This window comes from Chiroxiphia lanceolata, chromosome 8 (assembly GCF_009829145.1).
Source record: "Chiroxiphia lanceolata isolate bChiLan1 chromosome 8, bChiLan1.pri, whole genome shotgun sequence".
Classification (NCBI taxonomy): Eukaryota; Metazoa; Chordata; class Aves; order Passeriformes; family Pipridae; genus Chiroxiphia; species Chiroxiphia lanceolata.
The window spans coordinates 9,756,398-9,768,061 of record NC_045644.1 but is presented as its reverse complement, the minus strand read 5'-3'; the positions used below and the strand labels follow the sequence as shown (position 1 = coordinate 9,768,061).

General features: G+C 38.4%; 1 protein-coding gene across 3 annotated transcripts in view; it reads right to left on the bottom strand.

Annotated features, from left to right (window-relative positions):
* Positions 1 to 1,556: 1,556 nt before the first annotated feature.
* GPAM (glycerol-3-phosphate acyltransferase, mitochondrial) overlaps positions 1,557 to 11,664 on the bottom strand; it is a 31,881-nt gene continuing 21,773 nt past the window's right edge. For 2 of the 3 annotated variants that reach the window (XM_032695088.1, XM_032695086.1), the window contains 5 exons: positions 10,676 to 10,753; positions 7,196 to 7,333; positions 6,201 to 6,390; positions 6,033 to 6,091; positions 1,557 to 4,886 (listed from right to left, as the gene is read on the bottom strand). In XM_032695088.1, coding sequence (XP_032550979.1) covers positions 4,770 to 4,886; positions 6,033 to 6,091; positions 6,201 to 6,390; positions 7,196 to 7,333; positions 10,676 to 10,753 — 582 coding nt within the window. In that variant the 3' untranslated portion in view covers positions 1,557 to 4,769. Of the gene's footprint in view, positions 4,887 to 6,032; positions 6,092 to 6,200; positions 6,391 to 7,195; positions 7,337 to 10,675; positions 10,754 to 11,664 lie in introns of all 3 variants that reach the window. The other variant, XM_032695085.1, reaches the window with a different exon arrangement.

Below are 11,664 nucleotides of genomic sequence, written 5' to 3'. Positions count from 1 at the left end.
TAATTTATTATGCAATCTGGAGCAGTCTGGAAGGTGAAATGCCAGGGACAGGATTCCTCACTCCTTTTCCAGTCACCAGGGATTTTACTCCTGGCAGAAGTAGGAGGCACTAACACATCTCTCCATGAAAATGCTCACACAACACTCAAGACAGAGCAGAGCCACAGTGATGTGATCTGGTTTCTTCCCTAGTCCCTTCCTGCTCCCTGCTGGCACTCCATCTGCTTTTTGCCCAGCAGAGACACTAAGCAAACATTTTTACAAAACAATCTTAGTAACTAATAGTTATATAATAATTAACTAAATAGCCTTTGTTTCATTAACTGTCAATGCTTTGTGACAAATGAAATCTGAAAGTCTCTTCAGAATTTATGGTCTCTTAGGTCTGAACTCTGGCGTAACACACAGCAGTGAACATTTCACACATAGTTCTTCAAAAAGAGATAGGAAGCCTTTTATTCTAAGGACAGTATCAACTATGAAACTTTTTGAACAACTACATTAAGAGGTTGACCAACTCAAAGAATAATAAATAAGGACAACAACTCTTGCACAGCAATTGCAAAGCGCTAAGAACATCTGTAAATGAAGACTGAAAAGAAAATGTTTCAAGTAGCAATTCAGACCAATGTGGATCTTACCTTGAAAATACAGGGCTGCTGAAAACATGGTGTACCATAAGAGAACAAAGCAGAGAGCTCAAAGCAATGATCCTTCTAAGTAAGCCTGACAAGCTTTTATTATAGAAAAACTGAATTAAGCAAAAACTAGAGATAAGTGCTTTATCTGACATTTGGGATTTCAAAAGACTGAGAAATAGGAAGACATTTACAGAAAGAATAAAATGTAAGGTCATCACCAACAAGAATTGGGTTTTATTCAAGCTATTGGCAATAATTGAATTTTAAGTTTCCTGCTTCAGCCTAGAGTTGTCAATTAGGCAAGCCTTGCTTGCATGTGAACATTGCTAGAGGCCTCTTAAAGAATCAGCTGATTATAACTTTTTTTTTTCCTGAAGAGTGAAGCAGCATCCCTCCTTCTCAATTTAGGTAACGATCATCTATGTAGGTTTTATTATATTAAAGCCTCACTCCAATTAATTCACATTTCCAGATGCTGTCACAATTGCTGACAGGTGCTTATTGAACTTCAGGTCAGCTTGAAATCACCACAAGAAGGCACAGTCTGCAGCATCAGAGCCATCCCAGGCTCCTGCATGACACAGACACTCCCCCAGGAGGCGAGAGGAACTCCAGAAGAACTCCATGTACAAGAGTCTTGCAGGGATGGGAAAACAGAGAAGCAAAATGGCACTTCCATTTCACAACAGAAGAGACAGCGGCTCAGGAGTCAAGATGTCACCTCAATCTGCTTTCTAAATGGCTCTGCTCCAGCACATACACTGTTAAGAGATACATCTACAACGAAAGCTTTTCATGGTTTAATTTCAGAAACTCCCCGCAGCGGGACAAAGTTAGTGAATGAATTATCTCAGCAAGTTATTTAAAAAAAACTCAATTAAACAGACAGAAAAAAAAAATCACTACAAGAGCTTGTCAAATGTCATATTACCAAACAGTTTAATTTATTAAAATGACTCCAGTACACCTCTGTGCTTCTAAAACAGACACAGCATTACATATAACAGGTAAAACACGGTAACATTCTCAAGTCAGCAGTTCCTGGCTCAGTAGCACAGAAACACAAAAGCAACAGTATCTTATATCACCTCCCAGCTCAACCTTCTTCTACATTGGTGACTGGGATGCTTCTCTGTGGAGCAGGCAGTTGAATGCAAGTGTGTGCATATGCTTCCTAATCAGAGATGGGTGAGTAAAGCCCTATGCTGTCAACGGGAAGGCAGCTGTGCCTCTGACCTCAGTGTCAGTACAAAGTAAATACACAGCCAAGACTATGATCAGTGGGGCCCTGGATTGCTGTGGTGGCACAGCAAGTGGAATTCTACATTTCCATCACTCTAAAAACGTGAGATCTACAGGATATGTATGGAAAGATTAATTTTCTCATATCATGAAAGATCCTGACCCAAAAAGACTTGTACACCTGAGTATTATGCTCATACAAATGACCGAGATTCATGTAAGTCTTTATAAGAGTCTTAAAATACATTTGTGGTAATTCAGGGCCAGTCCTTTCTTCTTTACTGGTTAACTTACTGAAATCAAGCAAAGGAAACATGAGAAGTTAATAAAATCATAAGACACTGAAGGTGTAAATACAGTGCAAGTGTTGGGTTTAGTTTTTGACTGTTACAGCCTTATAATATTATATTCTGTGCTTTAATTTGAGGGAAAAGCATAGATGTTGTGTGTCATAACATACACACTTGCATATATACATGTATACATACAGATTTGCAGCAGAATGCAAAGGCTTCCAGTGGCATATGATTCGTAGTACCCATCTCTCACATGCAGGTTTTTTTCATACAAAATAAACCAATTTTAGAGGTGCCCCCTCCCTCTGCATATATAAGCATTCATTATTGCGTATTCACATGCATTACTGCCCTACCCACTCACTGATTTATATTAACCAGATTTATTTTTTTAATTTTTTTTTTTAATATAAGCCATAAAGTATCTTAGTTGCAACACCTAGCCAGAACACTCCAGTGACCACAGTACTCCTGGGTTTTATGGTAACTAATACCCCCGTTGGCAAAACATATTAATAAAATGCCCCAAGTTTTGTTTGCTTCATATTGCTTCATTTTTAAAAAACTTTTATGTACAATCTTCGCTGTTAGTACACTCCAGATTTACTGAAATGCAGTAAACTATGAGAGCTTGTTATTCAGAAGCACCTAGTCTTTTTTTGACATGAAATAGAAGCCATCAGCAACAAACGTATGGAGAATACATCAGGTGAAGGAACAGTGCACATCAGTAAATATGAGATGAAACTGCTTCCTAAACAGTTAGTAGACTTCACAAAAACTATGTGTGATGTAGTCACTGTCCTGCTGAGACAGCAGAAGGACATAAGAACACAAGCGACCCCAGGGTCAGTGTTTATCCATATTAATGTAGCTTTGGTTCAGAAATTCTTTAAGTGTTGTAGAGCACCTGGTTTAGTGACAAAACACGTGCGTCTCACAGTGCTAACAGTATAATGCTAACAAACTATAAACTGCAGGTTTCAAATATTAATAGCATTTAATAAAAAAATTTACAGAAATATTCTTGTTGACAAATGTGCAGTACAAATGCAAGGTCCTCGGCCACAAAGTCTAATTTCTGTGCATCAGTTTTGTGCTGGCATAACAGTGCAAGTGCTGGGATTCAAGTATGCTTTTCCATATCTATGTTAAGCAACAGAGATTACATGATGAGAAGTTTGGGGGATTTTTCTGCTCACAAGGCCGGGACATGAGAATCAAGCAAAGCAATGCAGCAACTGAAATGTTTGATTTCCCTCATCTGGAAGTACCACCTCATCTAGAAGGTAGTCTAAAGGAGGGAAAACACATTTCACAAGCAAACCAGCTTCACATACCACCAAGGTACTGCTTCAGCTGGATCAGTTGCACTAAAATACAGGACTACAAGTTGCAATCTAATCTCCACTCACATGAAGAGAAGATGAAATCTACAGTGCAAGTCCTCCATGCAAAAGGATCAAATTGCAAGACTAGAGTCCTGTTTCATAGGACAGAATTTATTCATCATTCAGTTTTGTTTATGAATTATATTTTTTTTGTCAGATCACAGTCAAAAGTACATTGTTTATATTTCTGGGTTTCTAGAGGTACTACTTCATGCCAATTTAGATCTGTTCAGCAACAGAATACAGTATGAGCTTTTGTTTCCAAAGAATTGCAGAAGTTATTGCTGAAATTTTCAGAGCCAAAATTAAAAACTATTTCACCAAATCAAGTCTTTACTCCACTTAAAAAAAATCTGACATCCTATTAATTAAAAAAACCAACCAAACAAAAAACTCCCCAAACTTAAGAGTTATTTTCAATTAAATAATAATCTAAGATATTTACATTCAGGCAACTGTCTCCTGACTTTCATCTGGCTGAGTGACAGATGCCACAACAAAAACAAGAACACTACTCTCACATTCTTCCTGGCAGCAGTGATTAGTGCAATTTACCACTGCACTACACAGCTCTAACAGTGCAAGGTGTGCCTGCTGACATTTCTCACAATCTTCTGCTACATGATTGTTATTCTCAGATGTCTGTAACTGTAATTCTCATTAGAATTTTGGCATTTATGTTAACATTTATGAAAAACTATGGCTTTATCCACAAAATATATAGTCTGCCTAAGCAAAAATTTTAAACCATTTAAAACGGAACTGGAATGAAAGTTACTTGTTTATGCCATAAGCTGTATTGCCACTAAACTCAAGATCTCAGGGTTAGCTACAGATCACTAAGGTGTGTACTTGTGCATCTGTTACAGTCTTTAAAAGTATATTTAAAATGTAACACTGATAAAACTTCACTCTTCATTTTACATCTAATTCTAATAATTTACCTTATTTTTTGCAATTTGTTTAATTACTTGTATCCAAAGTGTCATCTGAGTATCGCTGTATTACAACAGGACTGGGACTGTAAGAAACCCATAAATGCATATGTAAGAAGGCACTTGTCTTCCAGTAGTTCAAGTCAGAGAAGGCCTTACCCGGACAGTGGCACCTTACACTTTGAAGGATTAGCAAATGTCCCCAGGCTTTGCCACAGTCTCAAAACCTGTCTTCGAGTCCCTGGACAAGGTGCTCTATGTGGTCTATAATACCATGAAGCTCATGATGAATTCCAGTAGTTTTTGCCTGTTGCGCTGAGGTAGGAATGTCGTGCTTAGTTCCAAAATGGTGTCTTTGCTTTGCTTCGTCTGTTTGAAAACCTAAAGCACAGCATGAACTTATGTGAGTATCACCACGTTAAAGGAATCTCCTTCCTTTTGTGATTAAAATTTTACAGCCTATACTAAGTTTTCCCTCATCTACAAGACCTTTTTTTTTCCTTCCTTGAAGGCTTAGGTGGCAATGCCTTTAAGTGTTCAAGTGGTATGGAAGAAGAGAAACTCAGAAAGAAGTATGCTGTATGATAAACAGCCAACTCTTAACAGCGAGAGATAAAACACCCAATTAAAAGGCATCTAAATTGAAAGTGTGAGCACTTTGAAAACAAGAATTCAGATGCTATGCTCTACATGGATTCTCAGCAGATGTTACCTAGTTTCACTTCTTTTAGTTTATCTTGCTGCTGGAAAATGATGGATTCGATACACGCTTTCTTCACAACTCTTACATTTATAGGAAGATACCTTTACTATAGGCCACCTATTTTTAGATTATTTAACACATCAGAACTTAAACACAGAGGTTTCAGATCCCATATCTAGCAAAATTTTGCCCAAATGATACTTTGAAAATTTTAATGCTAAATCACATCTGAATTCAGGAAGCCATGTCATTCTGATGAAGGAAAAACGCTTCACTTACAAAATCCAAAGAGGTGATTTAAAATTCAAAATGCTACTGGTAATGTGCAAAATTTAATGTTTATTTTAAAGAACGCCTGTATCCTCGTGGTGAACACTGGAGGTCTACAAGGATGGTTCTGCTGTAGATCAATCACTGCTAAGCCAAAATTCAGTAACTACTGCTCTTTTTAAGATTTAAGCAGTCTTCAAAACTAAATTTAGATGTTACTAAGCACAGAACATGCTCTCAGCCTTTCAATATTGTTCAATAGGGACATGGAGTAGAGCAGATGGACTTCATTTTCTGTGAATAAAAATGTCTGGTCACCCAGCCATCAAGATAGGTCTTCCCAGGGGCAAGGAATGCCCTGTTCTGCAGCTTATGCTCTTTCTTTTACAGTCCTGAGCCTGAGGTAACCAAAATGCTCAAAACCCACAATACATTTCCACAGACACATTCACAAACTTTAAACTGCCACTAAAGAGATGTCTTTAAATGTCAAAATTGTGCTCATTATTAAAATGAAACTTAATAGTCATCAGATTTGAGCACCAAACACTTACCCCAATGTCCTTGAACACTTTCACTGCATTTTTCACATGACTGTAGGTAGCACTCTCAGCTGCAAGAAAGAAAACCCAGGGATAAACAAACTGCAATTTAATTTGGGCTACCTTGTGGTAGGAAGAACAGAATGACTCAATTCCAGATCCAAACCCAGTTTAACATACCATACACAGCAACATTCCTCTCCGTCCTGCTTATTAAGTGCTTGTGTAGCTTTTGAATATATTCAGATTCTAAAACAGGACCACTAAAATTGTGCACAAAGATGACAGCAGAGCTATATGCCTCCAGTAAAGGTCCCAGTAATCTCTGCAGGAAAGTGATGTACTGCTGGTGCTCTTGAGACTGGCTCACCTAAGAAAAGGCAGCAAAAGGTTCAGGTCAAAGTGACAGAGACCAGCAGAAACAACAAATGATTTCCAAGACAGAACATGGCAAAATGGCAGCCAAAATAATTCTTTCTACAAAAAGGAGTATGGGGCACAGAACATTACGGAAGCATAGCAAAAAGGCAGTTTACCATGAGGCACAGAACAGGCAATGCACATCACAGATCGATGCTGTTTTTTCTCCTCCAAGGTATTACTATTTTTCTAAGTTAAAATTAAAGACACCATACTGTTCTACAGCCAACAGAAGGGTTGCCATGCAATCACAGAGATGGACAGACGTTTTCAATTGTTAACAAGATATCCTAAAGAGTGTCTGTCAGCTCTGTGAGAAAACTGGTAACATACCTAAATTCAACATGAACAATCTATGAAGAGAAATATAGGCTGAATACAAATACCAGCTCAATGTGCCCCTTTTAGAGGGCATGCAGTCAGTAAAGACTAAAACTAAGTTACTTGAGTATTTATCAGTTTTCATGACTGTAATAATTGCTCTTCCATCTCCCTAAAAGATTATGTGATGTTTCTTCAGCTGTTTTCCTCGTGTAAAGGACAGAAAGGTACTTTGCTGACTGTACAAAAATACTACAGGCTAACACTGCAAACCAACAACAAAATAATAATAATAAAAACCAACAAACAAACCAAACAAAAACCAAAACCAACCAACCAAAAAAAAAAAATTATAATTACCAATCCTAAATGAGCACAGTAGTTTGTATCTCTCACAACAGAGTTCAATATTATTAGCCTTATAGAAATAATACCTTCAGGTAGCAATCTCTCTGCTCTTCTCCAAAATCACTGTCTTCATCTTCCTCATCACTTCTCCAAGATAATGGTTCAGGGAGTTTTTTATTCCATTGATGTTCTGTAAGACTGGGGCTAATATCCTCCTGATCATCCTGCTTAAATTTGAAAGACAAGGTGGTAAATAGGTAAAAGGTCCAAATCCCAGCAAGCAATAGGGTTTTTTTATAACCTCATCTGACTAAACCAGTCTGTTTATTAACTAATATTTAATGGAAGTAGGTGAGACTCAATTATAGACAGCATTGAGAAGGGAGAAGAGACATTTGGTGAAAAAAATGTTTTTCTTTAGTTTCCCTGTTGCTTTAAAGCTAAAATCTTTGCAAGTGTTGCTGAATCTTCCTACCAGAGGCCATGCAGTAGCAGCTGCCAAGCAACTGTTTTCAGCTGTGTTAGGACAGACAGTTGAGAAGCTCTCTGGTTGTGGTGTTGCTAACCTTTGTACTACAGTTGCCTCAGAGTAGTAAACTGTGTTATTGTATTACAATAGCTAAAAACTCAATGCAGAATGCTACAAGTTGCTGTTTGAAAGTAGTAACTTATTGCCTCTAATGATGTTCTTGCATTTGTCCCCAAGTGAGATATGGGCTGGAACAGAATGAGTCAGTTTAAATCAAGGCCACAAATTATTTAAACCTTGATTATGTTGAGGCAGGTGTGTCAGAAGTTCAGGTCTACAATAAATGAGGTTCCACAGAAATACTCCACCTGACCAATGAATGTTTAATGCAACATTCAATTTTAACAATGCATCTTCAGAAATGAGTTTTAGAGATATTAAACACACACTCAGAAGAACATGAGAGACCTTAGCGTCAGTCATTCACCATTATTTGTTTTGCTCAAAGCAGCAGAATAGGAAGATTTTTTAAAGTTCAGCATTGCTGAGTCAAAAAGGAAATACCCCCGCATCTTTATTCCATTTAGAAATGGAAATCAGAAAACATTAAAACTAAATGGATAACAGACACGTTGCTCATGTGATTATTGTGATAATATGCATGAGAAAGAAAAAGGCCTCTGCAGCAAATCAAAAATTACATCCTTCCAGTCTTGCACTCTGATAAAATATTTTATTTTGAATGAAGCAAAGGTCATAAAATAACCCTAAAAATAAATCCCAAAGAGATCACTATGTGTTAGGAATATTTTTTAGTTTTTGAAGTAAACATTAGAATCACAGGAGAAGAATTTTTTAAAAAAACATGGGTCAGTTAGGCTCAATTTAACAGGAAACTGATTGATGTGTTAATGTCAGCAGTAAACTAAAATCATTACAAGGGACAGAAGCTATCCACCTTTCCTAAAGAACAGGTTGTAAAACCCCCACAAGCATTGCAAACTTCTCTGAGGTTGGGAAACAACCATTGCTTACACTGTTTGCATTGATTATGCAAATTTTTAACATTTTAGAAGCAGGTACAGAGGTCTCCCAAGTTTAAAAAATTTAATGAGGGAATATATCTCATTTTTCAGCATTCAGATGTTGCACTGGTGGTTTATGTCAGACATTACAGACAGATATTTTTATACTGCCTAATAGGTACTATCTCACAGCTATAAACAGTGAAGTACCAGACACAACCACCATAACTTATAGAAGAACCTTGAGGACCAATTTCATGCTTGACTACACAGAAGTGCACATCTACTGCTGTCCACACCCATTTTCCTCATCTGTCCCCAGGCACGGAACACACAGGTTTCTTCCTAAATTCTGATTAGCATTAATTTTTTGATTTATCTAATGATGATTGCAATCTAATGCATGACAACACATGAGTAGTTCAGATAAAAAGGAAGCAGTAGTAACTCCAGAGGAGAATGTTTAATATTCAGGTATAACAAGTAAATAGCACCTGTGGTAACAAACATTAAAACCAGAAGCACATATCAAAAGGCATGCACCATGATTAGAGTGAAGCAATGGCCATTAACAAACACACCAGAAGCAGCTCTAACCTCCTTTGAGACTGGAGGGCTGCAAGAAGAAAGCAGCCAAACATGTAACTCCTTTTCCTCATGATCTTTACATTTACATTACAAGGCCAAGTGCCGGGTCCTGCACTTTGGCCACAACAACCCCCTGCATCGCTACAGGCTGGGCACAGAGTGGCTGGAAAGCAGCCAGGCAGAAAGGGACCTGGGAGTTTGGACTGACAGGAAGCTGAACATGAGCCAGCAGTATGCCCAGGTGGCCAAGAAGGCCAATGGCATCCTGGCCTGGATCAGGAACAGTGTGGCCAGCAGGACCAGGGAAGTGATTCTTGCCCTGTACTCAGCGCTGGTGAGGCCACACCTGGAGTGCTGTGTCCAGTTTTGGGCCCCTCAGTTCAGGAGGATATTGAGGTGCTGGAGCAGGAGCACCCCAATATGGAGCACCTCAAATGGAGCACCTCAAATGGAGCAGAGCAACGAGGCTGGTGAAGCAACTCGAGCACAAGTCCTATGAGGAGAGGCTGAGGGAGCTGGGGTTGTTCAGCCTGGAGAAGAGGAGGCTCAGGGGAGACCTCATCACTCTCTACAACTCCCTGACAGGAGGCTGTAGCCAGGTGGGGGTTGGTCTCTTCTCCCAGGCAACCAGCAGCAAGACAAGAGGGCATGGTCTTAAGCTCTGCCAGGGGAGGTTTAGGTTGGATTAGGAAGAAATTCTTTACAGAGAAGGTAATCAGGCATTGGAATGGGCTGCCCAGGGAAGTGGTGGATTCTCTGTCCCTGGAGGTTTTTAAGATGACACTGGATGTGGCACTTAGTGCCATGGCCTGGTAACCATGGCAGTGTTGGATCAAGGGTTGGACTTGATGATCTCAGAGGTCCTTTCCAACACGGCTGATTCTATGATTCTACGATTTTCTTGCTTCCTCCTGGAGGTTGCTAAGGTTTGTTTACAGTGCACAAAAAAAGCCTGGGAAGCAAAGATATGCTGAATCAGCTGCCCCTGCTCCTCAAGTTTTCTTTATGCTGCACACCTCTGACAGATGGTACCACACAGTGACTCCCCTACAGCCCTGAAACTACAACCTGTGCCAGCTGAGGAGATTTCACACTAATTCCAAGATTTATGCAAAGGAATCAAAGAATGACAAAAGATATGGACTCCTGATTCCTGTAGAGCAGAAAGTAAACATCCATGCAGCTATGCTGCATCTGAAAGAGCTCCAATAATAAATTAAATCCCAATTTTACAAGACAGTAAAAAAACGTGTGTCTTAGTAGGCTTATTGGTACAATGAAATTACAGAGAGTCATTGGGCATCATGAGATGACTATATCCAAATGTCTGACACTTACAGAGAGAGGAATGAAGTAGTCTTAGTCCTGGACTTGTTGTTACAAGGTTTCAGTAACAACATATATTTAGAACAAGTCTCACAACTAAGAAGTATAAACTACCTATAGTGTAGTGTACTACTCGTATAGTATCTCTACCACTTTACCTCGGCCACCAGAAGAATGCCATATTGTATCAGCCTTTCCACAGATTCATGGCAAACTTGATAGATCACCTGGCAGGGCTGTACAACATAAAAGAAATGCAATGTAAAAATCACATCCATTATACCCATTATAGCAACACCACTTCCTGTTCAGCATGCATGTTTTAGATACAGCAGTATTTTTCCTTTTATGCAAGTTGTTAAACTTTTATCAGTATAATCCCAATGCACCCCTCTTATGTTTATCCTGGCAGACATTAGAAAAATTACAGTGAAATGGGATCTGTCCAAGTTTTTTTAAGAAATGCATTACCACCGGTAGAAAGCCACATAAAATATTCTCCCCTTTTAATCGCCTCTAACCAAATTTTAGTTTATTAACAATTCTGAAACACAAACATCATAAATCATTGAGACTCACTATGGTGATTTATTTGAAATTTAAAGGAAAGTACACTTTAAAGAAATTCCCTTATGTGTTTTGAAACTCTGAATAAAAAAATGCCAACCTCTTTTACATTGTTCGTAATCATGTAGGAATTATTTTCTTAGTTAAAAAGAAAATAATCATTAACTCTGAAAGCAAAAGGATAACATTACCAAAGAACCTCACCAGCTGACATTACATTACTGCCCAGACAAAAATACTAAATTTGGCTTATACTTCAGTAAAAAAGGCATTAGTCAAACATGAGTACAAATTTAAGAACTAATTCAAGAATCCCTAGAATTTTAAGTAATTTCTACACAAAAGAAAAAAAACACCTAGCACTTAAAGTTCAAAGTACACAGTGTCTGAAAAATGAGATAACATCAGTTCTCTTCAGTGTTTTGTAACACAACAAAAACTGAAGTCAGGCCATGTTTAAAATTGCCACTCAGTACTAGGTGCGGCACACTGTGACTATTGCTCTCCTATGCAAATAAGGAATATCTTCAGAATATGGAGCCTTAGTTCCCAGCATAACTTCAATCATCTATGTAAACTC